At 49.7% G+C, this 24753-nt stretch overlaps 1 protein-coding gene across 1 annotated transcript in view; it reads left to right on the top strand.

Annotated features, from left to right (window-relative positions):
• The window catches only part of PITPNA (phosphatidylinositol transfer protein alpha), a 44882-nt gene that overhangs the window by 6002 nt on the left and 14127 nt on the right, over positions 1–24753 (top strand). The window contains exons 3-10 of the mRNA XM_004058223.4: positions 3634–3779; positions 8140–8231; positions 13915–13922; positions 15303–15377; positions 18262–18345; positions 21693–21770; positions 21919–22029; positions 22834–22956. Coding sequence (XP_004058271.1) covers positions 3634–3779; positions 8140–8231; positions 13915–13922; positions 15303–15377; positions 18262–18345; positions 21693–21770; positions 21919–22029; positions 22834–22956 — 717 coding nt within the window. The remainder of the gene's footprint in view (positions 1–3633; positions 3780–8139; positions 8232–13914; positions 13923–15302; positions 15378–18261; positions 18346–21692; positions 21771–21918; positions 22030–22833; positions 22957–24753) is intronic.

Raw genomic sequence — 24753 nt, 5'->3', positions numbered from 1 at the left:
CCAGAAGGCCAAGCAGGAAAGCCCAGCGCGTCCCTTGCCCTCAAACTCAGCTCTTGGGGAGGTGTCCAGTGACGTCCTCTCTGCTATACAGGATGATCCCACCCCAATCGTTAGGAAGATGTGCCCCAGGAACTCGGGATTTCCTTAGCGTGGTGATTAGGGGTGAAATGGATCCTTTGATAGGGAGTTTCTTGATGGAACGAAGGGCGAGAGTGTCTCTGAGAAGTGCTGCAGACCAAGGAGGGCCAGCCTGTCCTGGAGCACCTGGGGCTGTTCTTGGAGTAAGGCTGAAGGGCCAGACACTGATGGCTTATGGTGGGGCCAAGACTGGAAGGAAAGGGGAACTTCCACCTTGAGAGCATCCACAGTTGGCGGGTTTTCACTTGTGATGGTTTTTCTGCAGCATTGAGGAAGTAGTGGGGCGGAGTTGAGTAATCAGAGCCTGAAGTCTAAGCAGAAGCTTGGGAAGTGAGTGCTGATCAGGATTCAACTGTCTGCCTGGTGGTGGTCAGCCCGTTCTCAGCAAGAAACCATTGACAAGAGAGTACCACGTGGCCTGGGTAGGGTCGAAGCGGAACTTAGTTTCAGAGAATTAGAAAAATCTTGGAGGGGAAGGCCGAAGAAGAAACAATTCATGATCAACCTTCTCAGAGTCTTTGTCAGTAACCCCATCCCCATCCTGACTCACAGTTCCTATGGGAACAGCTCAGCATCATGTGACTGGTGGATTCGCTTCCTAAATTGGAGGCCATGACTTGAGGCCTTTGCAGTTTTCTGATTTAGGGGAAAGTGAAGAAAGAGAAAGAGAAGGTCATGCTTTTGTAATCATTCCGAAGGCCTGCATCAATATTTTGGGGGCAGAATTAGCTTCTGGGTGGCCAGAGCCTTTGGTCTAACCCTGAGTGTCTGGGCGGTTGTGCAGCAGAGCGAGAAAGCCCTGGCTGTTTGACGGGGTGTGTCCACCAGTGCTTCCTGGCACAGGTCGGCCGGGCTGCTTCACTTCTTGTTTCCAGAGATTCGTGGCACCATTCCACCTCTGGTACCCAGCCTGACAGGGCCATGTTGGTGGGACCAAAGCTGTACTGTTGTTTATGACGTGTTTCATGTCAGTATTTCAGGCCCACCCACTGGGCTCCCCCTCCCAGACTGCCAAAGTGGTGGAGTCTGTTTTTCTTAGTTGAATGTCTTAGTTCTCTGGGACAAGTGAACAGATCTCAAGAGCAAGGAACATCATCGCAGGTCTGAGGAGGCTAGAGTCCCAGTCCTGTTGGAGTTTTTAAAATCTGATTTAATGATCTGACCCTCCCACTCCTATCTCCGCCCCATCCGAGTCTGGCTGCTTTCCTGGGGGCAGAGCAGCTGTGCCAAAAGGAACTCTCACGTGAAAAGCGCCCTTCACTTGTAGCTTGTGCAGGCCAGTCTTGCTTACCCCTTTAGATTAACAAAACTGCCTTCACTTGTCTCATTGGGATTAAAGGATCAGAATATCAAGAGAGATTGAAGGGGGAAGATGCCAGCCAACAGGCTGATCCTCTTAGAACCTGCCCTCTGATTCCTGCAGCTGAAGAGAAACCAAATGAAGGCGATTAGTCTCTGCCTGGGGGCCCCCCTTCCCAAGTGGTACCACTAGCTGGGAACCTCGGCCCCTCCACCAGGCCCTCTCCCCAGCCTGTCCTTTAGGATTGCTGAGTCAGTGGTTAGATGTTCTTACGGCTCTTCTCTGAAACAGAGTTACTGCTCCTTCTTAGGCACCGCTGGCTTAGCCAAGCCCTGGCCCACTTGACGGTTTTCATGTGTGCCTAGCTGGGTGGTGGACTTGGAGAGGCACAGGGACAGCTTGGGGCTCCAGGGCGGCATTGAGGCAGCACTGATGCCGCTTAGGATTAGCAAGGCCAAGGTGACTGGCTTTCGCCCAAATGTTCCTCCGTATGGATTTCACTGAGCCTCGATCGCTGCCCCTTTTCATGGCATTTTGTTCTGGGATTTTGCTTTGAAAGTTAGGGCTCTTTCAGCCTTGTGGTGAGCAGTGAATTGTCCTCGTCCTCTGCTTCACCTTCCAGATTTTGCCCGGAAATTTCCCTGCAGTGCTTAGGAAGCTGCCTGGTAGAGCAGGTTTCTAAGTTTGAGGCGAAGCAGCTCTGGAAGCTGCCTCTGTCCTTGCTGTTGGAGGCAGTGATTTAAGTAGCAGTTGCCTAGAGATACATCCTTTCTGTTTTAATCTCAAAGAGAGAAAAACCCAGTCCCTGTAATCCCAGCTACTTCGGAGGCTGAGGCAGGAGGCAGGAGAATCACTTGAACCCAGGAGGCGGAGGTTGCAGTGACCTGAGATCGCACCACTGTGCTCCAGCCTGGAGACAGAGCAAGACTCTGTCTTAAAAAAAAAAAAAAAAATGGAGAAACACCCTTGTCTTCCCCCCGCAGGGGTGCCAGGAGTTGGGCATAGAGGTCGAGGAAACCCTTTGTCCCCCCTCCACCCCCCAGCATGTTGGGTAATCCCATAGCTTTTTTCCTTTTTCTCATATTCCCTAAGCAGCCAAGCCTGATTAGCACGGGCAGCGGTAGGAAAGACACATCCGTTGGTGTAGACATAACTTCCTGCCTCAAATGTTGCTGTTCATTTTCTTTTCACCTTGTTTTCTCCTCTGGACAGCTTCTAGAGAAGAAGGCAGAAGGGCTAAGTCTGGGCACTGCCTAGGTCATTGGCCCATCCTGACAGGGTCAGAGGAGGCCAATCATGTTGACTGGTGACTTGATAGGGTGGCATGTGACCCAAATAAAGGAAAACTAGGTTTTTGCCATGTAGTAAGTGCCAACACAGAGGGTGCACCCAGCTGGCACAGACTGTGGGGCAGGAATCTGTAATATCTCATGTGGGATGCAGGAATACTTGCTTGGCCCCACCAGGAATCTGGAAAATGTCAAGAGGTTTCATTGCCTGAAAGAGCTACTTGCGGGGTGAGGAGAGGCCTAACGCTAGAGAAGAAGCAAGTAGATGAGCCAGTTTTACAATAGAGGTTGCGGATTTCACAGAGCGCTGAGCACCTTTCTTTGACAAGAAATCAAGTCTTAGGATCTATTTAAATGAGTGAGATCAAGTGATTTCTAGCAACCAACCTAGATCTTCTGGGGTCTTAATACCAGAAGCAGGCTTAGTACAAAAGCTCCTTTGGACTCTAATCTGTTTTCTGCGTGGTGGTGTGAGGTTAAGTAGATTCACCTGCCTCTTTAAATCCTGACGGATTGACTGGGAACGGTGGCTCATGCTTATAATCTCAGCACTTTGGCAGGCCAAGGTGGGAGGATGGCTTGAGACCAGGAGTTTTGAGACCAGCCTGGGCAACATAGCAAGACCCTGTCTCTACCAAAAAAATAAATAAATAAAAATAAACCCTGATGGATGGTGTAAAAATGAGAAGGATGAACTAAACATGTCTGATGGGTCAAGAGGGGCCATGGAGCAGCACTGTCAGTTGCTTTGGGTGGGTTTGGGCAAGGCCTGATGTGAAACTCCAGAACCAGCTCCTGCATGAGGAGACCCCAGGGAGATCCAGTTAGACACTTACTGGCAGCTGGATTACGTGTAACCGTTGAGAAGGGTCCGTGTTGAGAATAACATCTGTCTCTGTCCTTTAGTATCAAGTGGGGCAGCTGTATTCTGTGGCTGAGGCCAGCAAAAATGAAACGGGTGGTGGCGAAGGCGTGGAGGTCCTGGTGAATGAGCCCTACGAGAAGGACGGTGAGAAAGGCCAGTACACACACAAGATCTACCACCTGCAGAGGTACGCGGCACGGGCAGCGGGGCCGGATGCTGGCTTTCGTGTGTGTGTGAATGAGTGTTATTTCCTTTGTTGTTTTATATAGATGGGATTATACTAATTGTTATATCCTAACAATTAATAGTTATATACTGACTGTATAAATGTTATATTCACATTTATATAGATGGGAATATACTATTCCTTTTTTGTTGTTACTTATCATGGCCTCCTCTCCCAGCCTGTTCTGTCTGCCTCGGTCTCTGAAGTCCGTGTAGGATTCACAGTATCATGGGGGACAGAAGTGCTATAGGTTGTTGAACCCTCCTGTCTTGACGCGTATTTCTAGTCATTTCCAGATGCCTACATAATCCAGTAAAACTCCTTCTGTGTAGATCTTCTGATGTACTTGTATATGCAGATTTTTAGCAAATATTCCTAAAATTGAGTTCCTAGAATTGCTGGGCTGGTAGGGTTTTTAATTCTGATATCGTGAAATCGATCGCTAGAGAAATTTTGGTGCCTCTCTTTGGATCAAAGGCATCAGTATTTTTAAATGAAGCTCGAACTGATTTGTGTACTGGAATCCATATCAAACTACACAAATTTGCTAAATCCCTAACCAAAACAGTAATGTTTCAGCAAACTGGGAGCAGACCCAAAGGGCGTTGATGATATTAATTATACATCAGCTTGAATGGAAGTCAAACCAAGCTAGTTTTAGAAGCTATCCAGAACTGGTAAAGGTAAACCTGAATCTTTTTAAAAATTGTGGTAAAGTACACATAACATAAAATTCACCATTTTAACCATGTTTAAGTATACAGTTCAGTGACATTAAGTCCATCCACACTGCTGTGAAACTGAAACCTGGATCTTAATTTCTAATCTCTAAACTGAACTGAAATCAATTGACTTTCATTTGGAAAAAGCCCCACTTCACTGTGGTCTGTCACTTTGATGGTGTCGGAGGGTCCAGGACCTCAGTGCCAGGGTGCGAGGAGAGCAGTGCTGTGCAGTGGGGAGGAACCTCACCATCACCCAGTCTCCTCGCCAGAGGGTCCAGGACCTCAGTGCCGGGGTGCGAGGAGAGCAGTGCTGTCCAGCGGGGAGGAACCTCACCATCACTCAGTCTCCTCACCAGCACACTTTTTCTCCATGTCTCGTTTTGCTGCTCCTCTGGTATTTGTATTTCTTAAAGAGGATTTTGAAAAGAGATGGTGAAGTTGGTATTTTAGGTAGAAGGGACCAATTGTTTCCTCAAGACTAAGTTGGTCCAACCAAACTGACAGAGACGAGGTCTCTACATATAAAAGATGGAACCTGGCCGGGTGCTTCGGGGGCTCACGCCTGTAATCCAGCACTTTGGGAGGCCGAGACGGACGGATCACTTGAGGTCAGGAGTTTGAGACTAGCCTGGGCAACATAGCGAGACTCCATCTCTACAAAAAATAAACAAAATTAGGCTGGTGTGGTGGCGAGTGTCTGTAGTCCTGTCTACTCAGGAGGCTGAGGTGGAAGGATCACCTGAGCCCAAGAGGTCAGGGCTGCAGTGAGCCATGGTCACGCCACTGCACTGCAGCCTGGGCCACAGAATGAGATCCCGCCTGTCTCTTACAAAAAAAAAAAAAGAAAAAAAAGAAAAAAAAGAAAAAGAAAAGGCCAGCAGTGACTGCTACCACTACCTCTCCCCATGGTGACAAGAGAAGCTTTACTGTGTCAGCCATCTGGCTGCCCAAAGCAGAAAGCAGAGCTCCCCCGCAGTACTCTCACTTGCCCTTCGTGTCCCATCAGGTCCTGCTGACTCCATCTCCTCAGTGTCTCCAACATGTCCCTACCTTGCCACCTCTTGCCTGGATTGCTACAGCAGCTTCTAACGAGTCTCCCTGCCTTTCAGTTCTGCGCACCGCTTCAAGTGTTCAGTCTGGATGGTCTGTCACTCCCAGCGCCAAAACTGCTGACGGCTTCCCTTTGCCTTCAGGACGAAGTCCGTGCTGTCTGACATAACTTATAGGACCTTTTAGTCAGCCTGGGCAACATAGGAAGACCCTGTCTCTACCAGAAAATACAAAAATGAGCCAGGCATAGTGGTGTGCACCTGTAGTCCCAGCTACTTGGGAGGCTGAGGTGGGAGGATCACCTGAGCCCAGGAAGTCAAGGCTGCCAGTGAGCCATGATCACACCACTGCACTCCAGCCTGGGCCACAGAGTGAGACCCTGTCTCAACAAAAAGACAAAAAAATCTTTTAGGATCCAGCTTCAAGTGTCTCCTTGAATTCCCCACCTTGTACCTGCACCGGTTACTCTGAACTTCTCCCTCTTTTCTCCAGCTTTTCCCACCCCACTCCCATCTGTCTCTTAGCTTAGCCCCACTCATTGTCCCATGTGTTGGTTCATCCTGACTTTCCCCGCAGAGCCTGCCCGGTGCACTGCATGTCCCCCACTGTGTTCTCACAGCACTCCGCCACCCAGGGCCCTGTGCCCACCCCATTATGGCATGAACTTACAGTGTTATGCTTGGCCTTGTCTAGTTACATGCCCCAGTAGACCGGAAACTCCTTGAGGGTGGGAGCCACATCTGTTTGGTTTCTCTGTGTGTCCCCCTGCCTGGACCTAGAAATACTCGCCTGAATTGGGATGGCAGTGAGTTCGTGAATCACACAGGCCGCCCCAAGTGCTCCAGGTTAGCTCTCTGCTCTAGTTAGCTCTTCTTTCTTAGGCCTGAGGCACTAAAGCTGATGAGGTTGCCAGAGCTTGCCAAAGACTGGATAGATTATCTGTTAGAAACCAAGGACGGCTGGGCGTGGTGGCTCACGCCTGTAATCCCCGCACTTTAGGAGGCTGAGGCGGGCAGATTGCCCGAGGTCAGGAGTTCGAGACCAGCCTGGCCAACATGACAAAACCCCATCTCTACCAAAAATACAAAAATTAGCTGGGCGTGGTAGCGCATGCCTGTAGTCCCAGCTACTTAGGAGGCTGAGGAAGGAGGATTGCTGGAACCCAGGAGATGGAGGAAGCAATGAGCTGAGGTTGCGCCACTGCACTCCAGCCTGGCGACAGAGCAAGGCTCCATCTCAAAAAACAAAAAAAACCAAAAAAAGGAAAAGGAATATATGTACCATTTTCATTTTAATTTTAAAAAATCTTTCTAGGCCAGGCACGGTGGCTCACGCCACTGTAATCTCACCACTTTGGGAGGCTGAGGCGGGCAGATCATGAGCTCAGGAGATTGAGACCATCCTGTCTAACATGGCGAAACCCTGTCTTTACTAAAAATACAAAAAATTAGCCGGGCGTGCTGGCGGGAACCTGTAGTCCCAGCTACTCAGGAGGCTGAGGCAGGAGAATCTCTTGAACCTGGGAGGAGGAGCTTGCAGTGAGCCGAGATCGAGCCACTACACTCCAGCCTGGGTGACACAGCAAGACTGTCTCAAAAAAAAAAAAAAAAATTCTAAATGTTTTCCTACTCCGTCAAACCACACACCTACCAAAAAAAAAAAAAGGGGGGGGGGGGCTTATACTGTACGTGTTGTTCTGTAACCTGAGATAAGAATTGAGTAGAAGAGGCCGGGCGCGGTGGCTCATGCCTGTAATCCCAGCACGGTGGGAGGCCAAGGCGGGTGGATCACGAGGTCAGGAGTTCAAGACCAGCCTGGCCAACATGGTGAAACCCTGTCTCTACTAAAAATACAAAAATTAGCTGGGCGTGGTGGCGCATGCCTGTAATCCCGGCTACTCAAGAGGCTGAGGCGGGAGAATCGCTTGAACTGGGACCCAGGAGGTGGAGGTTGCAGTTACGCGAGATCGCAGCACTGCACTCCAGCCTGGGCGACAAAGGGAGACTCCGTCTCAAACAAACAAACAAAAAAAAAAGAATTGAGTAGAAGAAAATACTTTGTCCTGGGAGGCAAATGGTTCTAGGCCCTCCTGGCCTCTCAGAGCTGATGAAAGCAGATCAGATAATCCTGGATCCCAAACCCAAGTTAGTCGGCCAGTTACCCTGGCCCTAAACCGAGACTGGTTCATGCTTGGAGGCATCTCCTTTGTGTTTTTCTCTCACCTTGTAGTATAATGCCCTGGGCCCAGCAAGCTCTGGAAAAATGTGTGATGCTGATGGAAGGGGTGATGAGCCACAGCAGGTAGCCTGGGGTCTCCTGTGCGTTCCTGTTGCTGGTGGCTGGTGGGGCACGTTGTGGGTGCGTGTTAGGAGCCAGCCAAGGTGGGGTGTCAGGCTCTCATACGTAACTTCTCACTCCCACCAGTAACCTGCTCATTGCATGGAAACTTGCTTGTCAGCTCCCCATGAAGAAGCTGGATCTGAAAAGCCTCTTGTCTCCTTTCTCTCTTCCATTTCTCTTTATACCCCTTTTTTTCCCCGCTATAGCAAAGTACCCACGTTTGTTCGAATGCTGGCCCCAGAGGGAGCCCTGAATATACACGAGAAAGCCTGGAATGCTTACCCCTACTGCAGAACCGGTGAGTGCAGCCGGGGCCACATCGGCCAGGCAGGGGCGGGCAGCAGGGCTGTGGGTCCCACCTGCATGTTCCGGATCAGGCCAGGGAAAGGCTCGGGCTGGGGCCCTTCAGGCTGATGGTGGGTATCAGTGCTGTGTCCAGCACAGCTTGGTGGACAGCAGGGCGAGAAGCACCGGTCGTCATGGCCTGAGAGCACAGAGCCAATCTCTCACTTGGGGATGCTGCGATTTTGATTATTGTTATTCATTGTAACATTTTAGTATATTTTTCTAGTCATTTTTATTTATTTATTTATTTTTTGGGATATGGAGTCTCGCTCTGTTGCCCAGACTGGAGCACAGTGGCGTGATCTCGGCTCACTGCAACCTCTGGCTCCTGGGTTCAAGCAATTCCGCTGCCTCAGCCTCCCGAGTAGCTGGGACTACAGGCGCATACCGCCACGCCTGGCTAATTTTTTGTATTTTAGTAGAGACAGAGTTTCACCATGTTGCCCAGGCTGGTCTCGACCTCCTGACCTCAGGTGATCCGCCCACCTTGGCCTCCCAAAGTGCTGGGATTACAGGTGTGAGCCACTGTGCCCAGCCCAGACACATTTTCTAGAAAAATTTTAGATCATTACTATTTATTTTATTATTATTATTTTTTGAGATGGAGCCTGGCTCTGTTGCCTAGGCTGGAGTGCAATGGCGCAATCTCGGCTCACTGCAAACTCCGCCTCCCGGGTTCAAGCGATTCTCGTGCCCCAGCCATACAAGTAGCTGGAATTACAGGCGTACACCACCATGCCCGGCTAATTTTTGTATTTTTAGTAGAGACGGGGTTTCACCATGTTGGCCAGGCTGGTCTCGAACTCCTGACTTCAAGTGATCCACCTGCCTCGGCCTCCCAAAATGCTGGGATTACTAATATGATTACTAATTTTTTAATTGCTTTTTTTGTCTCACTCTGTTGTCCAGGCTGGTGTCCAGTGGCACAACCACACACAGCTCACTGCAGCCTTAACCTCCCAGGCTCAAGTGATCCTTCTGCCTCAGCCTCCCAAATACCTGGGACTATAGGCATATGCCATCATGTCCGGCTAGGTTTTTTTTTTTTTTTTTTTTTTTTTTTTTCGGAGAGATGGGGTCTCACCATGTTGCCCTGGCTGGTCTCAAATTCCTGGGCTCAAGCGATCCTCCCACCTTGGCCTCCCAAAGTGCTGGCATTACAGGCATGAGCCACCGTGCCTGGCCTAAGTTTCTCATTTTTCTTCAGTGAATGGATAACATTTTCCTTGTCACTAAGGTGTCTGGTGTTTTGTTTTGTTTTGTTTTTTAATTTATAATAGCTGCGTAGTATTCCATCATATGAATGAACTGTGGCTTCTGCTGAAACAGCGTGTTCTGTAATTGAGGATACAGGTATAATTATTTTCTTAATCTTGGCCAGTCTCCTGCATAGAGTTTCTTGAAAGGAAAGGAAAGATTTGAACCTCCACAGAGAACTTTCTATTCTAGTCCAGACATTCTTAAATTTCTTTGGAGTGATTCAGATTCTTAGCCTTCCAAGATTCCTAGGTTTCCAGGGCCATCTAGGAATAGACCTGTTGGGAGGGCCTAAGCTGGTACTGATTCATAACCCTGGGGAGTCCTGAGAGCTCCCCTGGCACTTGTCTGTGAGGTAGGTGACCTTTCCTCCCACCAGCCTCCATGTGTAGGTACAGACAGTGTTGGGCTGTGGGGTCCTCCTTCCACCAGCCCCTCCATGTGTGGGTACAGACAGTGTTGGTCTGTGGCGTCCTCCTCCCACCAGCCTCCATGTGTGGGTTCAGACAGTGTTGGACTGCGGGGTCCTCCTTCCACCAGCCTCCATTTGTGGGTACAGTGTTGGGCTGCGGGGTCCTCCTTCCACCAGCCTCCATGTGTGGGTACAGTGTTGGGCTGCGGGGTCCTCCTTCCACCAGCCTCCATGTGTGGGTACAGTGTTGGGCTGCGGGGTCCTCCCTGCAGCCTCTGCTGACCTGTCCTCCTGCACTTGCTTTCTTTGTTGGCACCTGGTACTCCCTAGAGTCTGATGAGTCTGGGATCCTTACGTGACGCATATCACCCTTATCCTGTGGACTTTGGGAATGACTGCAATCCAGAACACGGGGTCATTGCTCTTTCCAACCCTCGGTGGCCCCACACAGGTTCAGGGACCTTGTATCAGGAGATGTGCGGTCATTGGTGGGGTCTGGGATGTGTAACCCTTAGAGTTTTCTTGCTGTAGCTGAAATGCAGCCCTCCCCACTCCTTAAGCACTGAACCGGAAGTGACCCTTAGAGTTTTCTTGCTGTAGCTGAAGCGCAGCCCTCCCTACTCCCTAAGCACTGGGCTGGAAGTTAGATTCTTGGAAATGAGGCATGCACAAATGTTCTTAAAAGACAGGGTCGGGCACGGTGGCTCATGCCTGTAATCCTAGCACTTTGGGAGGCTGAGGCAGGCAGATTACTTGAGGTCAGGAGTTCAAGACCGGCCTGGCTAACTTGGTGAAACCCCGTTTCTACTAAAAATACAAAAAGTTATCCGGGTGTGGTGGTGCGTGCCTGTAACCCCGGCTACTTGGGAGGCTGAGGCAGGAGAATCGCTTGAACCTGGGAGGCGGAGGTTACAGTGAGCCGAGATCGTGCCATTCCACTCCAGCTTGGACAACAAGAGCAAAACTCCGTTTATTTAAAAAAAAAAAAAAAAAAGGCAGTATGCAGTGTGGCTGGATGTGGCTGGGTGTGTCTGGTCTAGGGCCAAAGGTGGATTTTCTTGATGTCTAAGAGAGTCGCAGTGAGCATGTGTTGCAAGAACCTTAACCAACTTGGCATAAAGGAGGCAAACGGATAGTGTGGACATCTCCCTGCCTGGGGCAGGGTTCTGGGTACACAGCTTGTGCCAACTGAGAGATGCCCCTGTTCTCTGTGTCATTCTGGGAAGAGTGTTGCAGCTGACATGGGCATTTTTCTGCACATTAAATGTTTATATATTGATCCTTGGCCAAAAGCAAAGAAAAACAATTTCTGTATCAGCACCATGTGCTAACCAATTGCGCCACTGGAGCTCCACTGGAAAAATATAATTTCTAAATATTTCATGGAGACAGGGAGTAGGGGAAGGAAGGTTGGTTTCCTCAGTGGGTGCTGACCTCCTACAGAATGGATATGTTGAATCTTAGATCTGTTTAGTTAGACACTTGCTCTTTTAAAATAAGAGATACAAGCAGGCAAGGAAGGCTACTTTCCAGTTCCCTCTGGGGGCTGATGGGAGAGAGGTTATTAGTTCAGACATCTTAGCTTGGCCTCAGTAGATCCAAGTTTGAAGGAAGATAGATGAAGGAGCGTGAAGTAAAATGCCTCATGGCTTTTGGAAGCCTCTTCCTTTCTCTGAGTGGAGTGAAAACAGATTGGGACACCCTGGTAATGATCAGCTCTTGCTGTTCTTAGCTTGTTTCCCTCTCTCTTTTTCCCTTGAAGCTGATGCGATGGGCTGGAAGTGAGGAGAGGGTAAGATAGGAGTTGGTCTGTGAATGAATGAAAGTGGGAAAAGGAAAAGAAAGTTTGTTTCTCCTTCCATCTCTTCCTGGAACCATAGTCCTCGGCTGGATACAGTATCACTAAGCCATGCTTTTATTTATTTATTTTTAATTTTTTTATTTTTTGAGACAGAGTCTCATTCTGTCACCCAGGCTGGAGTACAGTGGTGCAATCTCGGCTCACTGCAACCTCCGCCTCCTAGGTTTAAGCAATTCTCCTGCCTCAGCCTCCCAACAGACAGTGTTGGGCTGTGGGGTCCTCCTCCCACCAGCCTCCATGTGTGGGTTCAGACAGTGTTGGGCTGTGGGGTCCTCCTCCCGTCAGCCTCCATGTGTAGGTACGGTGCCTGGGATTACTGGCATGCGCCACCACACCCGGCTAATTTTTATATTTTAAGTAGAAACGAGGTTTCACCATGTTGGCCAAGCTGGTCTCGAACTCCTGACCTCAGGTGATCCGCCCGCCTCGGCCTCCCAAAGTGCTGGGATTCCAGGCAGGAGCCACCGTGCCCGGCCCTGCTATACATTTAAAATGCCTTATTAGTCTCATTTGGAAATCTCTGCTCTCCCACTGCAAAAGATCTCCTGCGGCTTTTCTGTGTACTTCGGGTTACAGTTTGAACAACAGGGAATACTGGAATGCAGAGGTGTTTGAGGGCCTGGGAGGGCTGGAGAAGGTTTGGGGAGGATTGTTTGATCACCCAAGTTTGCATGAAAAGGTCAGCAAGGGCTGTCACCCTCATGATTTAGGAAAACCAGTTTGTCAGAACTGAGTGGATCTGTCTCTCAGGGTCTCACAAAGATGAATGTGTAAAAACCCCAACGCCAGTCTATGAAGTTATACTAAAACGCAGAATTGCTACCGAAACCGGGCATTCCCGTTCGATGATCAGGGCATTCTTTTCTTGTGGATTCTTCTACATGAGAAACCAAATTATAATCATAATGCCAATGTGTGGCAAAGAATGTCCGCTTGGCTGAGTGATCAGATTCTTGGGTCCATTGATGAGCACGTCTCGGAGAGGCCGAACTAGGAGAGACTTTCTTAGAGGAGATGGATTCAAAAAAGGTGCTTAGTTGGAGAAGTTTAATGGCTGGTGTCATCAGACCAGGCCATCCTGGCACTGCTGCCCCCACTCCAGGGATGGCGCTGCCAGAGATGCCACATGCGGGGGCTGGGGCTCCGGGGCCCACCACGGCACAGGAGAATTTCTGCTGACGAGATACTATACCCATCATTTCCTTTTCTTATTCTAACGTGATTTTCTGGAAGCTGCTAACAGGGCAGTTACTTCAGTGTAGGCCTTTCAGTTGTAATCTTAATCTGGTGCTTCCTTCTAAGTGTCTTTCGTTGGGTTTGGGGGAATTACTGACAGGCTTTTGGGTTATTTCTGTACGTGATAGCTCTTACTCTTTATATTTCAACTTTGCCTCATTTTGTGCTCAGGGGTCACCTTAACTTCGGTTATGGAGTTTGTTAGCCCCACATACTCTACAAACATGGCAGTGGGGCAGCCAGCAGAAGTGGACATAGGTCCTAAATTCAGAGGGTACAGAATGAACCGGGCGGTCTCAGGAGCAGAGCTAGTCCGTTCCCCAGTGACATGAGAGCTGCAGTCATTTTCTCTGATAAATAATTGAACCGTGCTTTTAAGGGGTTCTCATTACAATGAGCAGGAGTGCAGAGCCTGGGAGGTTTGATTACAGCGAGAGGAAGGGTGCAGGAGGCAGATACAGTGCATGGCCAGAGCACCCTGCTCTGTGCCCCGGGAGGTAGAGGCTGGGGTAGGGGTGGGAGGCGCCCGAGAACGCTCTGATGCCAGAGTGATGAGTTGCGGCACCTCTGCTGATCAGAGCTGGTCCCTGTCAGTGCCCTGCTGAAAAGAATCCCAAGAAGCCCATAGCGGCGTCGCTTTAATTAAATTCCCTGTTTGGTTTTCTGGGATGTTTGTCTGAGTGAAATTTGAGGGTTGGTGCGTTAAGGTATTTCTGACTCACTGGGGCTTGGAGGTGACCGTGGAATAAGCCACAGGGAGTAAAGTACACTCTGCCATTCGTCCTCCTTGTGGGGGGTGGGGGGGGCAGATGTTTCTTCATCTTCATTAATCTTTTTCTCTCTTTTTTCCATGTCCTTGCCTCGGAGCAGTTATTACAGTAAGTATTGTCAAGCGGGTTGGAACTGTAGATGATGTATAAGAACAGGAGAGAGAAACATGTGACTGCACTGGTGGTCTTGGGTGTGCTTTCCCTCGGCTGATGTTTGGAGTTGCTGAGGCTCAGTCCTGTCAGTGGACTAACAAGGAACCTGTTAACTGGCATGATGACCTCCTGCTTTAAGCTGCATTGGCCTGCTGCTCCATCAGGTGCATCCTGGCTCTGGGTCTGACATGGACACAGTGGCTCGAGGCCCTGCCTCCCCAGGTCACACCTTTTCAAGGTTGTAGAGAGATCTCCATTCAACTGACCTGACCGACATCCCTTCCCCATCTGTGCGTCTGTTGACCCCACTGAGCACTGATCCTTGGCAAAGTCGTGAAGTCAGCGGGGTTTCTCTTCCACAGCCATCCCCTCTGTCATTGCCCACCCGCCCACCAGTCAGCACACTCATCTGAGTGCCTTGTCCCTGCTGGTAAACACTGGCTGTCTCTGGGAAACTGGTTCCTGCTGAGGCGTTAATGGGTTAATGTGTTCCTCCTTTGAGAAGTTCCAATTTTTAAGAAGCGGGAAGGGAGGGAGGGAGGCAATAATTTGCTTGAAGGGTTCAGTTACTGAGAAGAAAATTTGAGGCCTCAGCCACAGGCTAGTTGGAGGGAAAGGGGCCATGGTGAGTATCTTTGATGGGTTAGGAAGTCTTCTGTGCTCTTTCCACACTGCTTACTACCCAGAGTGGCTAAATGCATGGATTCTGAAGTCAGACGAAACTGTTTTGAGGCCCAACTCTGTCATGATCTCTGTGACTTTTTTTTTTTTTTTTGAAACGGAGTCTTGCTGTTGTTTCCTAGGCTGGAGTGCAGTGGTGCAATCTCGGCTCCCTGCAACCTCTGCCTCCTGGGTTCAGGCGATTCTCCTGCCTCAGCCTCCCGAGTAGCTGGGATTACAGGCACCCGCCACCATGCCTGGATAATTTTTGTATTTTTAGTGGAGACGGGTTTCACCATTGTTGGCCAGACTGGTCTCGATCTTGTGACCTCAAGTGATCCGCCCGCCTTGGCCTCCCAAAGTGCTGAGATGACAGGCGTGAGCCACCATGCCTGGCCCGATCTCTGTGACTTTGGTTAAGTCACCTAACCTCTTTGAACCTCATCTGTAAAATGAGGGTGATTCTACAGAGCTCTCAGGCTGGGGTGAGGATTGAATGGGATAATACATGCCTAGTGTGTCGTGGGCTCCCAGTCAAGTTAGCTGATATTACAAGGCAGAGGCTGGAATCTCCTAGCTGCCCATGATCCAGTAATGCCCATCTCCAGTAATGGGAGATGGTTACTCTCAACTGTGAACCTAGTGACTTTCATGTATTTTTTTTCCTTCTTCCAGAATGAGTACATGAAAGAAGACTTTCTGATTAAAATTGAAACCTGGCACAAACCAGATCTTGGCACGCAGGAGAATGTGAGTAGTAGTTCCCAAAAGCCCCAGGGGTGAGGTCTTGAGTCTTTGCCTTGTAGCCTCTCCAGCGCTACCATGGGGTCCTCTCTGTGGTCCTCTTTTGCCTGGCCGGGAAGGCAGTGGCCTCTGCCTAGACCTGTCTTACCAGCATGGGATTGCTGTGTCTCTGATTTGCAAAATGTGATCTCCGGAACTTTTTATGGGGCCTTCTCGTACTGCTTGGATTGGTGCAGTTCCTGGTACATGGGAGCTATATCTTTAAAAGACCAAAATTACAGTTTTCTATAGAGCACAATTTGCAGTAACTCCCAAAAAATAAAATACACCTATCCTTTAGCATTTCCATGCCCAAGAATTTAGACAGTTATTTTCACATGTGTGAAATAACATATATACAAGGAGACTCATTGCAGTCTTCTTTGTGTAGCCAAAGATCAAAAACAATGTAAGACCATCCTGGGCAACATAACAAGATTGTCTCTACCAAAAATAAAAAAAGAATTAGCTGGGCATGGTGGTATGTGCCTGTGGTCCCAGCTACTCTGGAGGCCAAGGCTGGAGGATCATTTGAGGCTGGGAAGTCAAGGCTGCAGTGAGCTGTGACTGCACCACCGCACTCCAGCCTGGGCAACAGAGTGACACCCTGTCTCCAAAAACAAAAAACAACATAAGAGCCCGTTAGACCGGGTGCGGTGGCTCACGCCTGTAATCCCAGCACTTTGGGAGGCCGAGGCAGGCGGATCACGAGGTCAGGAGATCGAGACCATCCTGGCTAACATGGTGAAACCCCGTCCCTACTAAAAATACAAAACAGCCAGGCTTCATGGCGGGCACCTGTAGTCCCAGCTACTCAGGAGGCTGAGGCAGGAGAATGGCGGGAACCCGGGCGTCGAAGCTTGCAGTGAGCCGAGATCACGCCACTGTACTCCAACTTGGGTGACAGAGCGAGACACTGTTTTTAAAAAGAAAAAAAAAAAAGGCCCGTTAGTAGGACAACGTTAAATGAATTGTGGTGCAGCCAAATGGTGACATCCTTGCAGCCGTGGAGAGACCGATAGACAGCAGCCTTCCAGTTCACTGTTCAGTTAAGAATGGAAGTTATGAAACAATGTGTGTGCATCCGCCCTTCATATTAAAAGAAAAACCCATGCACATGGATGTTTGTATGTAGGATCTCTTAGAGGTGGCTGTTACTAGACTGGGGACGAGGGACAAGCAAGAAGAGGAGTTACTCTAGTTACTCTATATTGTATCCTTTTGTAATTTTGAATTTGTGTCATAATTTTGTATTATGTGCCTGTACAGCCTGATCAAAATAATCAGCATGTTGCTAAACAGGCACCATCTCTAGAAGGGTTTACAGTCTGTACAGCCGGGAACATATGGAAATGGTGTGGGCACCGTAAACATCCGGAAGGCATTTTGACCTGCAGAAGTGACGTTTAGCCTCAATAGTCAGAGCATTCGTTCTCAGTCATGTCACTTAAAATCCAGCGGGGGCTGGGCGGGAGGCCGAGGCGGGCGGAACACTTGAAGTCAGGAGTTTGAGATCAGCCTGGCCAACATGGTGAAACCCTTTTTCTACTAAAAATACAAAAATTAGCTGGGCATGTTGGCCCACGCCTGTAATCCCAGCTACTTGGGAGGCTGAGGTAGGACAATCTCTTGAACCCGGGAGGCAGAGGTTGCAGTGAGCCGAGATCGCGCCATTGCACTCCAGCCTGGGCGTTGCAGCAAGACTCCATCTCAGACAAACAAACAATCCAGCTGGGTTCAGTGTAGTGCACCTATAGTCCCAGCTCCTCAGGAGGCTGAGACAGGAGGATCACTCTGGCCCAGCTCCTCAGGAGGCTGAGACAGGAGGATCACTCCGGCCCAGCTCCTCAGAAGGCTGTGACAGGAGGATCACTCGGGCCCAGCTCCTCAGGAGGCTGTGACAGGAGGATTGCTCGGGCCCAGCTCCTCAGGAGGCTGTGACAGGAGGATCACTCGGGCCCAGCTCCTCAGGAGGCTGTAACAGGAGGATCACTCAGGCCCAGGCAGGAGACTGAGAGAGGAGGATCACTCGGGCCCAGCTCCTCAGGTGGCTGAGACAGGTGGATCACTCAGGCCCAGCTCCTCAGGAGGCTGTGACAGAAGGATCACTCGGGCCCAGCTCCTCAGGAGGCTGTGACAGGAGGATCACTCGGGCCCAGCTCCTCAGGAGGCTGTGACAGGAGGATCACTCGGGCCCAGCTCCTCAGGAGGCTGTGACAAGAGGATCACTCGGGCCCAGCTCCTCAGGAGACTGAGACAGGAGGATCATTAGGGCCCAGCTCCTCAGGAGGCTGTGACAGGAGGATCACTCAGGCCCAGCTCCTCAGGAGGCTGTGACAGGAGGATCACTTGGGCCCAGGCAGGAGGCTGTGACAGGAGGATCACTCGGGCCCAGCTCCTCAGGAGGCTGTGACAGGAGGATCACTCGGGCCCAGCTCCTCAGGAGGCTGAGACAGGAGGATCACTCGGGCCCAGCTCCTCAGGAGACTGTGACAAGAGGATCACTCGGGCCCAGCTCCTCAGGAGACTGAGAAAGGAGGATCACTCGGGCCCAGGCAGGAGGCTGAGGCAGGAGGATCACTCCGGCCCAGGAGTTCATGCTAGAGTGTGCTGTGATCACTCCTGTGGATAGCCATTGCCTGAGAAACACGGTGAGACCCCATCTCTTAAAAAAAAAAAAATCCATTCTCCCATTTCTTTGGATAATTGTGTATGTAATTGTATAATTACTTATCATTAGGAATCTTACATCTGAGGCTATGGGAATGGCAGTTCCTAGGTGTCCATTCTGGCTAAAGGATATTTTATAACTGACAAAAACTGCATAGTGGTTGCCCACTTGTTCCCACAGGTGCATAAGCTGGAGCCTGAGACGTGGAAACACGTGGAAGCCATATATATAGACATTGCAGATCGAAGCCAAGTGCTCAGCAAGGTAGGCTCTGTTTAAAGACGTGGGTGGCCTTCGAGACGCAGAAATGACTCCTCCATGTTAAAGACACCAGGAAACCACACCCAACTGGGCACAAAAGGAAATTCTGATGTGTCTTGCTTGTTTTATTTTTAAAAGTGAGTATTAGGAGATTTCTTGTCTTGAGTTGGGGATGCCACCAGAAAATTAGTGGCCCAAATTTGTGTGCCCTGTTTGGCCTCTGAAAATTATTACTGGACTAAGTAGGTATTGTAGCTAGAGTATTTTGCCCTGCTAAAATGATGCTTAGCCTGAAAAATCGGAGCACCAGTTCTCAAATTTATTTTTCCAGCTCAGTAATTGAAAAAACATTTATTTCCTGCCTACTGTGTTGTGGAATATTGTCAGGATCCCTGGGTTCCAGGTAAGGGATGCAGAATGTATGAAAAGACAGGTCCCCTGCCCTCAAGAAGTTGGTGGTGCCTTTTCAGAGTAACACACACTGGAGCAGACCCCTGGAAAAGGACAGTCCGCTGGTGGACCATGACCTTGGTCAAAAGAGGGACCAGGTCTGGCTTGCTCACTGTTTTGCACCCAAGAAGTATTTGCTCAAGGAATGAGGGGGTTAGATTCCTCCTCATTCATTACCATTCTTACTAGGCAGAGGCCTCATTGGGATTAAAAGACAGGAATGTAACTCTCTGCCCACTGATAGGGAATGCATGTTTGCTCTTTGTATCCCAGGGGTGTGATACCTCTTTCCTGTGGTCACTCTGCACTTAAGATATTCTGGGGCCTGGCACGGTGGCTCACGCCTGTAGTTCCAACACTTTGGGAGGCCAAGGTGACCGATCATCTGAGGTCCTGAGTTCGAGACCATCCTGCCCAACATGGTGAAACCCCATCTCTACTAAAAATACAAAAATTAGCCCGGCCTGGTGGTACGTGCCTGTAATCCCAGCTACTTGGGAGGCTGAGGCAAGAGAATCACTTGAACCCGGGAGGCAGAGGTTGCAGTGAGCAGAGATCGCACCATTGCACTCCAGCCTGGGCGACACAGCGAGACTCCATCTCACACACACACACACACAAAGATATTTTGATTTGTGCATTTCCGAAAAGATATAAAAACCATTTTGTGCTTCCTTGCCTAATATCCCAACCCCCACCTTCAAAACGTTGGTGGATTTTTCAAAAAGCTTTTTATGGAAGTTTAACATATACAGCAAAGTGAATATAAGTATGCAGCTTGATGAATTTTCTCAAACTGGATACTAGCAAAAAGTATGATTCTTTGAGTATTTTGTCAACTCTGGTTGATTTGTGTGAGTGGAGGGAAGCAGTGATGGTGAATATTTATTTTTTAAAGCACACATAAATATAATCTCCTCAGAGGCTGGGCACATTGGCTCACGCCTGTAATCCCAGCACTTTGGGAGACCGAGGCAGGCAGATCACTTGAGGTCAGGAGTTTGAGACCAGCTTGGCCAACATGGTGAAACCGCGTCTCTACTAAAAATACAAAATTAGGGCCAGGTGCGGTGGCTCACACCTGTAATCCCGGCACTTTGGGAGGCCGAGGTGGGCAGATCACGAGGTCAAGAGATCGAGACCATCCTGGCCAACATGGTGAAACCCTGTCTCTACTAAAAATACAAAAAATTAGCCAGGCGTGGTGGCAGGTGCCTGTAATCCCAGCTACTTAGGAGACTGAGGCAGGAGAATCGCTTGAACCCAGGAGGCGGAGGTTGCAGTGAGCCGAGATCATGCCTTTGCACCAGCCTGGGCAAAAAGAGTGAAGCTGTCTCAAAAAAAAAAAAAATACAAAATTAGCTGGGTGTGGTGGCACATGCCTATAATTCCAGCTACTTGGGAGGCTGAGGCAGGAGGATCACTGGAACTCAAGAGGCGGAGGTTCCACTGAGCTGAGATTGTGCCACTGCACTTCAGCCTGTGCGACAGAGCGAAACTCTATCTGAAAAAAAAAAAAAAAAAAAGTCGGCCGGACATAGTGACTCATGCCTGTAATCCCAGCACTTTGGGAGGCTGAGGCGTGTGGATCACCTGAGGTCAGGAGCTCGAGACCAGCCTGGCCAACATGGTGAAACCCCGTCTCTACTAAAAATACAAAAATTAGCCAGGTGTGGTCGCAGGTGCCTGTAATGCCAGCTACTCAGGAGGCTGAGGCAGGAGAATCGCTTGAACCCAGGAGGTGGAAGTTGCAGTGAGCTGAGATTGCGCCACTGCACTCCAGCCTGGCCGACAAAGCGAGATGCCGTCTCAAAAAAATAAAATAAAAAAATAAGGCTGGGCGTGGTGGCTCACGCCTGTAATCTCAGCACTTTGGGAGGCCGAGGTGGGCAGATCACGAGGTCAGGAGATCGAGACCATCCTGGCTAACACAGTGAAACCCCATCTCTACTAAAAATACAAAAAAAATTAGCCGGTCATGGTGGCGGGCACCTGTCGTCCCAGCTGCTGCAGAGGCTGAGGCAGGAGAATGGCGTGAACTTGGGAGATGGAGCTTGCAGTGAGCCGAGATCGCGCTACTGCATTCCAGCCTGGCCAACAGAGCGAGACTCCCTCTCAAAAAAAAAAAAAAAAAAAAAAACTTCTCAGCTTTGGGAAATACTTTATGAGAGAGAAATTTATTATCTTTGTTATTTTTGTTAAGTAGATGCTATAAGTTTGTATCTCCTGAGCCCACATTAGTCAATGTAGAGGGACAGCTGAAAATTAAACTTTTGTTGTGGTTAATTAACACAGGAAATTGACTGCATTATAAATCTATGAAGTGAGACTCACCAATAGTGGATGGGTTCCATACACTGAACATTTCCAGTAATGATTTTGTTAAAACAAGCCAGAGGGAGATTGCACTGGAAGATTTAAGGAATGACAGCCGGGTATTCTGAGCACTGGCTGTATTTTAGAGTCACTTGCAGAGATTTAAAAAAACAAAAAACAAATCTGTGCTGCCCTCACCTGCAGATATTCTCAGTCACTGGGTTTTAGTTGGAGTGACTCAAAAATCTGTGTTTTAAAAAAGTCTTCCCTGGTGATTTGGATGCTCACCCCAGGTTGAAATTCTCTGTCTTCAACACTGTAAATATGTGCCTGCTCAGACAGTCTGGTGATACTTTCACACTGGCAAAATGGAAAACAAACCCTATCGGAGAAAATCACATAGAACTCTCCTCTGAGGCTAATGTAAACAGTTCTACATCTTGTTTATAACATTTTCCCATATTTGCTTTGTGCCATCAGCATCAAGATCTGGTATGGAGTGAATGCTAATGAAAAATCTGTTCTCCCCATCTCTCACTCCCTCTCCCACTCCCCTCCAACCCCAATTCCACAATTTCTCTCAGGATTACAAGGCAGAGGAAGACCCAGCAAAATTTAAATCTATCAAAACAGGCCGAGGACCCTTGGGCCCCAATTGGAAGGTACCATTCACACCTTCACTGCCAGGGGGCTGGGCAGCATGTGGGTGGGCCGCTCCCTGTGGAGGAGGGGCATGGCTGGGGTGAGCTGGGGACTGCCTGAGGTCTGCCCGTTGTTACTTGCCTACCCGTGGGTATGTTTCTAATGCAGCAAGAGCTTGTAAACCAGAAGGACTGCCCATATATGTGTGCATACAAACTGGTGACCGTCAAGTTCAAGTGGTGGGGCCTGCAGAACAAAGTGGAGAACTTCATCCATAAGGTGAGTAGCTCGGCTGAGGCCTTCCCAGTGACTGCGTGTGTGTGCGGTGGGGGGTGTTTGGCCCAATGAAGAAGATGGCCCAGCCCATGTGGCCTGCATGACAGGGTTGCCAACATGAGCATACCTCACAGTTTGGCGGCTTCCCAGCTGCCCACCTTCCCTTGCACTAAAGTGTCTTACGGTTTAATGCTGTCCTTCCAGGGACACCACATGTGACAGGGAAGGAAACTGAGGCAAAAGAAGGCCACAGGAAGGGACTTGCTATGACTGACCTACAGATAAAACTCAGTCTTTCTTTTCTTGCAGCTGAAAGGCAAGAGGTGCTGGGAGCCAGGTTGGCCGGTGCCCTGAATTACTCTGCTGGGCAGGTCTAAGGAGTTTTAGAGCCTTTTAATCTCCGACATGTTTGAGCCTCACTTGGGCCATATTTCATAGCTGCTGGCCAGTTTTAATCTGGCATTAGACACCAGAGACAGGAAGAAATGTGGCAGTGGTTTGGGGCCCTTGGCTTGCCTAGGAGTTCATGGGCTGCTGTCTTGCTGGTGCTTTGGGCAGAGGGCCTAGTGTGAGGTAGGCATCCTTCTTTCTTGGGGGCTCCCTCCTATGTGAAGCCATACCTGTTAGACACGTGAAGGCAAAGTTCATTGACCCATGGCTGGTCCAGATAACCAGCCGGGCATTACTCCTCCTCCTGTCCGCCCGTCCCCAGTCTAGTGTGGGTATTCGTGTGGAGTGCATGGAGAGAAGGGCTGTGGCAGCAGCCTTTGCCTTCTGCGTTCTAACGTGGTTCCCTCCTTTCTACAGCAAGAGAGGCGTCTGTTTACAAACTTCCACAGGCAGCTGTTCTGTTGGCTCGATAAGTGGGTTGACCTGACCATGGACGACATTCGAAGGATGGAAGAAGAGACGAAGAGACAGCTGGATGAAGTAAGTGGGGGCTCTGGGGGCTCTCAATTAGATAAACAAACGAAGATTAAGGAGACTGTTTTGCTGGGGCGCTTCACCGAGAGCACCATCCTGTAGTTCTGGGAACACGTCAGTGTCTGCTACAGGGACGGTATCCTGGGCAGTACGTGGGCACTATACGGAAGAAAACAGCCTGTGCTCTTGAATTGACAGTTGAGTTGAAGTCTTGGCATATCCACAGAGACAAATATGGCAGTATGTGCCGAATGCCAAGTGGGTAATACAGCTGCTACAGCGATGCTTCAGACCCTGGTGGGAAAGAGCGTGCGGGGCTGCAGAGCTGGAGGTGACCCTGGGAGGAGGCAGGCTGGGCTGACCTGTGAATACCATGCACATTACCCACAGAGGACAGCCACAGCGCACGCAGGAGCTGACAGCTGGCGGCTGTCTACGGTCATTTTGAGCTATAGAGTTGAGAGCTTTTGCTTTTCTTTTTTTGGTCTTGGCGTGGATCGCAGAAGGAGGGTTCCCTGTTCCTTAGGAGCCTAAAGACCCAGCACTTCTCGTGCCTCATTTGGAGATGCTGATGCTTCCCTGAGAGGCCCACTCAGAGGAGACTGTCAGTCAGTAACATTCAAGCACTCACTGTGTGCCGTGTACCATTCTGAGGGCCTTTACATACTGCAGTCTTCACGATACCCCATGATGAGGCGCTGCTGCTCTCCCTACCCTCAGATGAGGAAGTGGAGGCTCTGAGAGCTCAATGCTGCGGTGCTCTGGGTCACACCGTCTTGCAGGTGATATGGTCAGAGTAAGAGCCCAGGACTCTCTGGCCCTGGAACCACAGCTCTTAATCACTCCCCTGTACTCCTCCCTCTAAATGCAATTTTGGGCCCTCCTGCCATCTTGGAGCTAAAAATATGATAAGGCAGGAAGCTCTGTTTCATAAGAACTGCCATCACTTCTCCCTCCTTGCCCCAGGTGGGGTTGGCATGGAGTTTGGGTATCCAGTAGAGGCATTGCTTTGCAACAGCCCACCCAGCTCTCCTGCAGGGCCTCAGGTGAGAGCCAGGCTTGGGCGCCCATGCTGCCCGTGCTGCACGGACGGTGTCTGCTTCACCATGCTGGTCTAGGGCGAAAACTGGGTCCAGAAGTTCTTCCTCTGGAACCCCGCAGGGAACTGTTTTTACCATCCAGAATGACACTTTTCCTGGGCTGACTCTGGTAAGTGGTGCACTGAGTTGGTTCCTCTTGAAGACAGATGTTTTGGTTATTCATTTAGCTACATTTAGCAGGGAAGTGGCAGGATTTCATTGGGTCACAGTCCCTGATTCTTTCGCTAAGGATCTTTAGGAAGGGGTAGACCTCAGTGTCCAGGGGTCTGGTGATTCTGACTGTGTAAGAGAAGCCTGAGGCTTTTGGTCACCCTAGTCCTGACAAAAAGAAAGGGAAAATGTTAACAAATGAAGAAACATGGAGACTTTCATTGGAGTTTTAGCCTGGAGCTTCAGCCATCCACTGCCTGACAAAGGCCAGCATGACGTATGCTGAGGTTCGTGGGAGTATTTGCTGTCCACCTTTCATTCCTTCGGGTAGAACTCAAATTCTTGGAGCTAGAAGAACTCTCCAGAGGATCTACTGGATCTGCTTTCTTCAGATCCAAACTTTGAGAGCCCTCAGTGTTAGAGAGTTATTTTTTAATCTCTCCCCCTTTTGAAAATCTTTCTCGGCCGGGCACGGTGGCTCACACCTGTAATCCCAGCACTTTGGGAGGCTAAGGTGGGCAGATCACGAGGTCAGGAGGCTGAGACCAACTTG

Source organism: Gorilla gorilla, chromosome 19, assembly GCF_029281585.2.
Source record: "Gorilla gorilla gorilla isolate KB3781 chromosome 19, NHGRI_mGorGor1-v2.1_pri, whole genome shotgun sequence".
Classification (NCBI taxonomy): domain Eukaryota; kingdom Metazoa; phylum Chordata; class Mammalia; order Primates; family Hominidae; genus Gorilla; species Gorilla gorilla.
The sequence above is the reverse complement of the archived record's forward strand: the minus strand, read 5'-3'. Positions and strand labels throughout refer to the sequence as shown.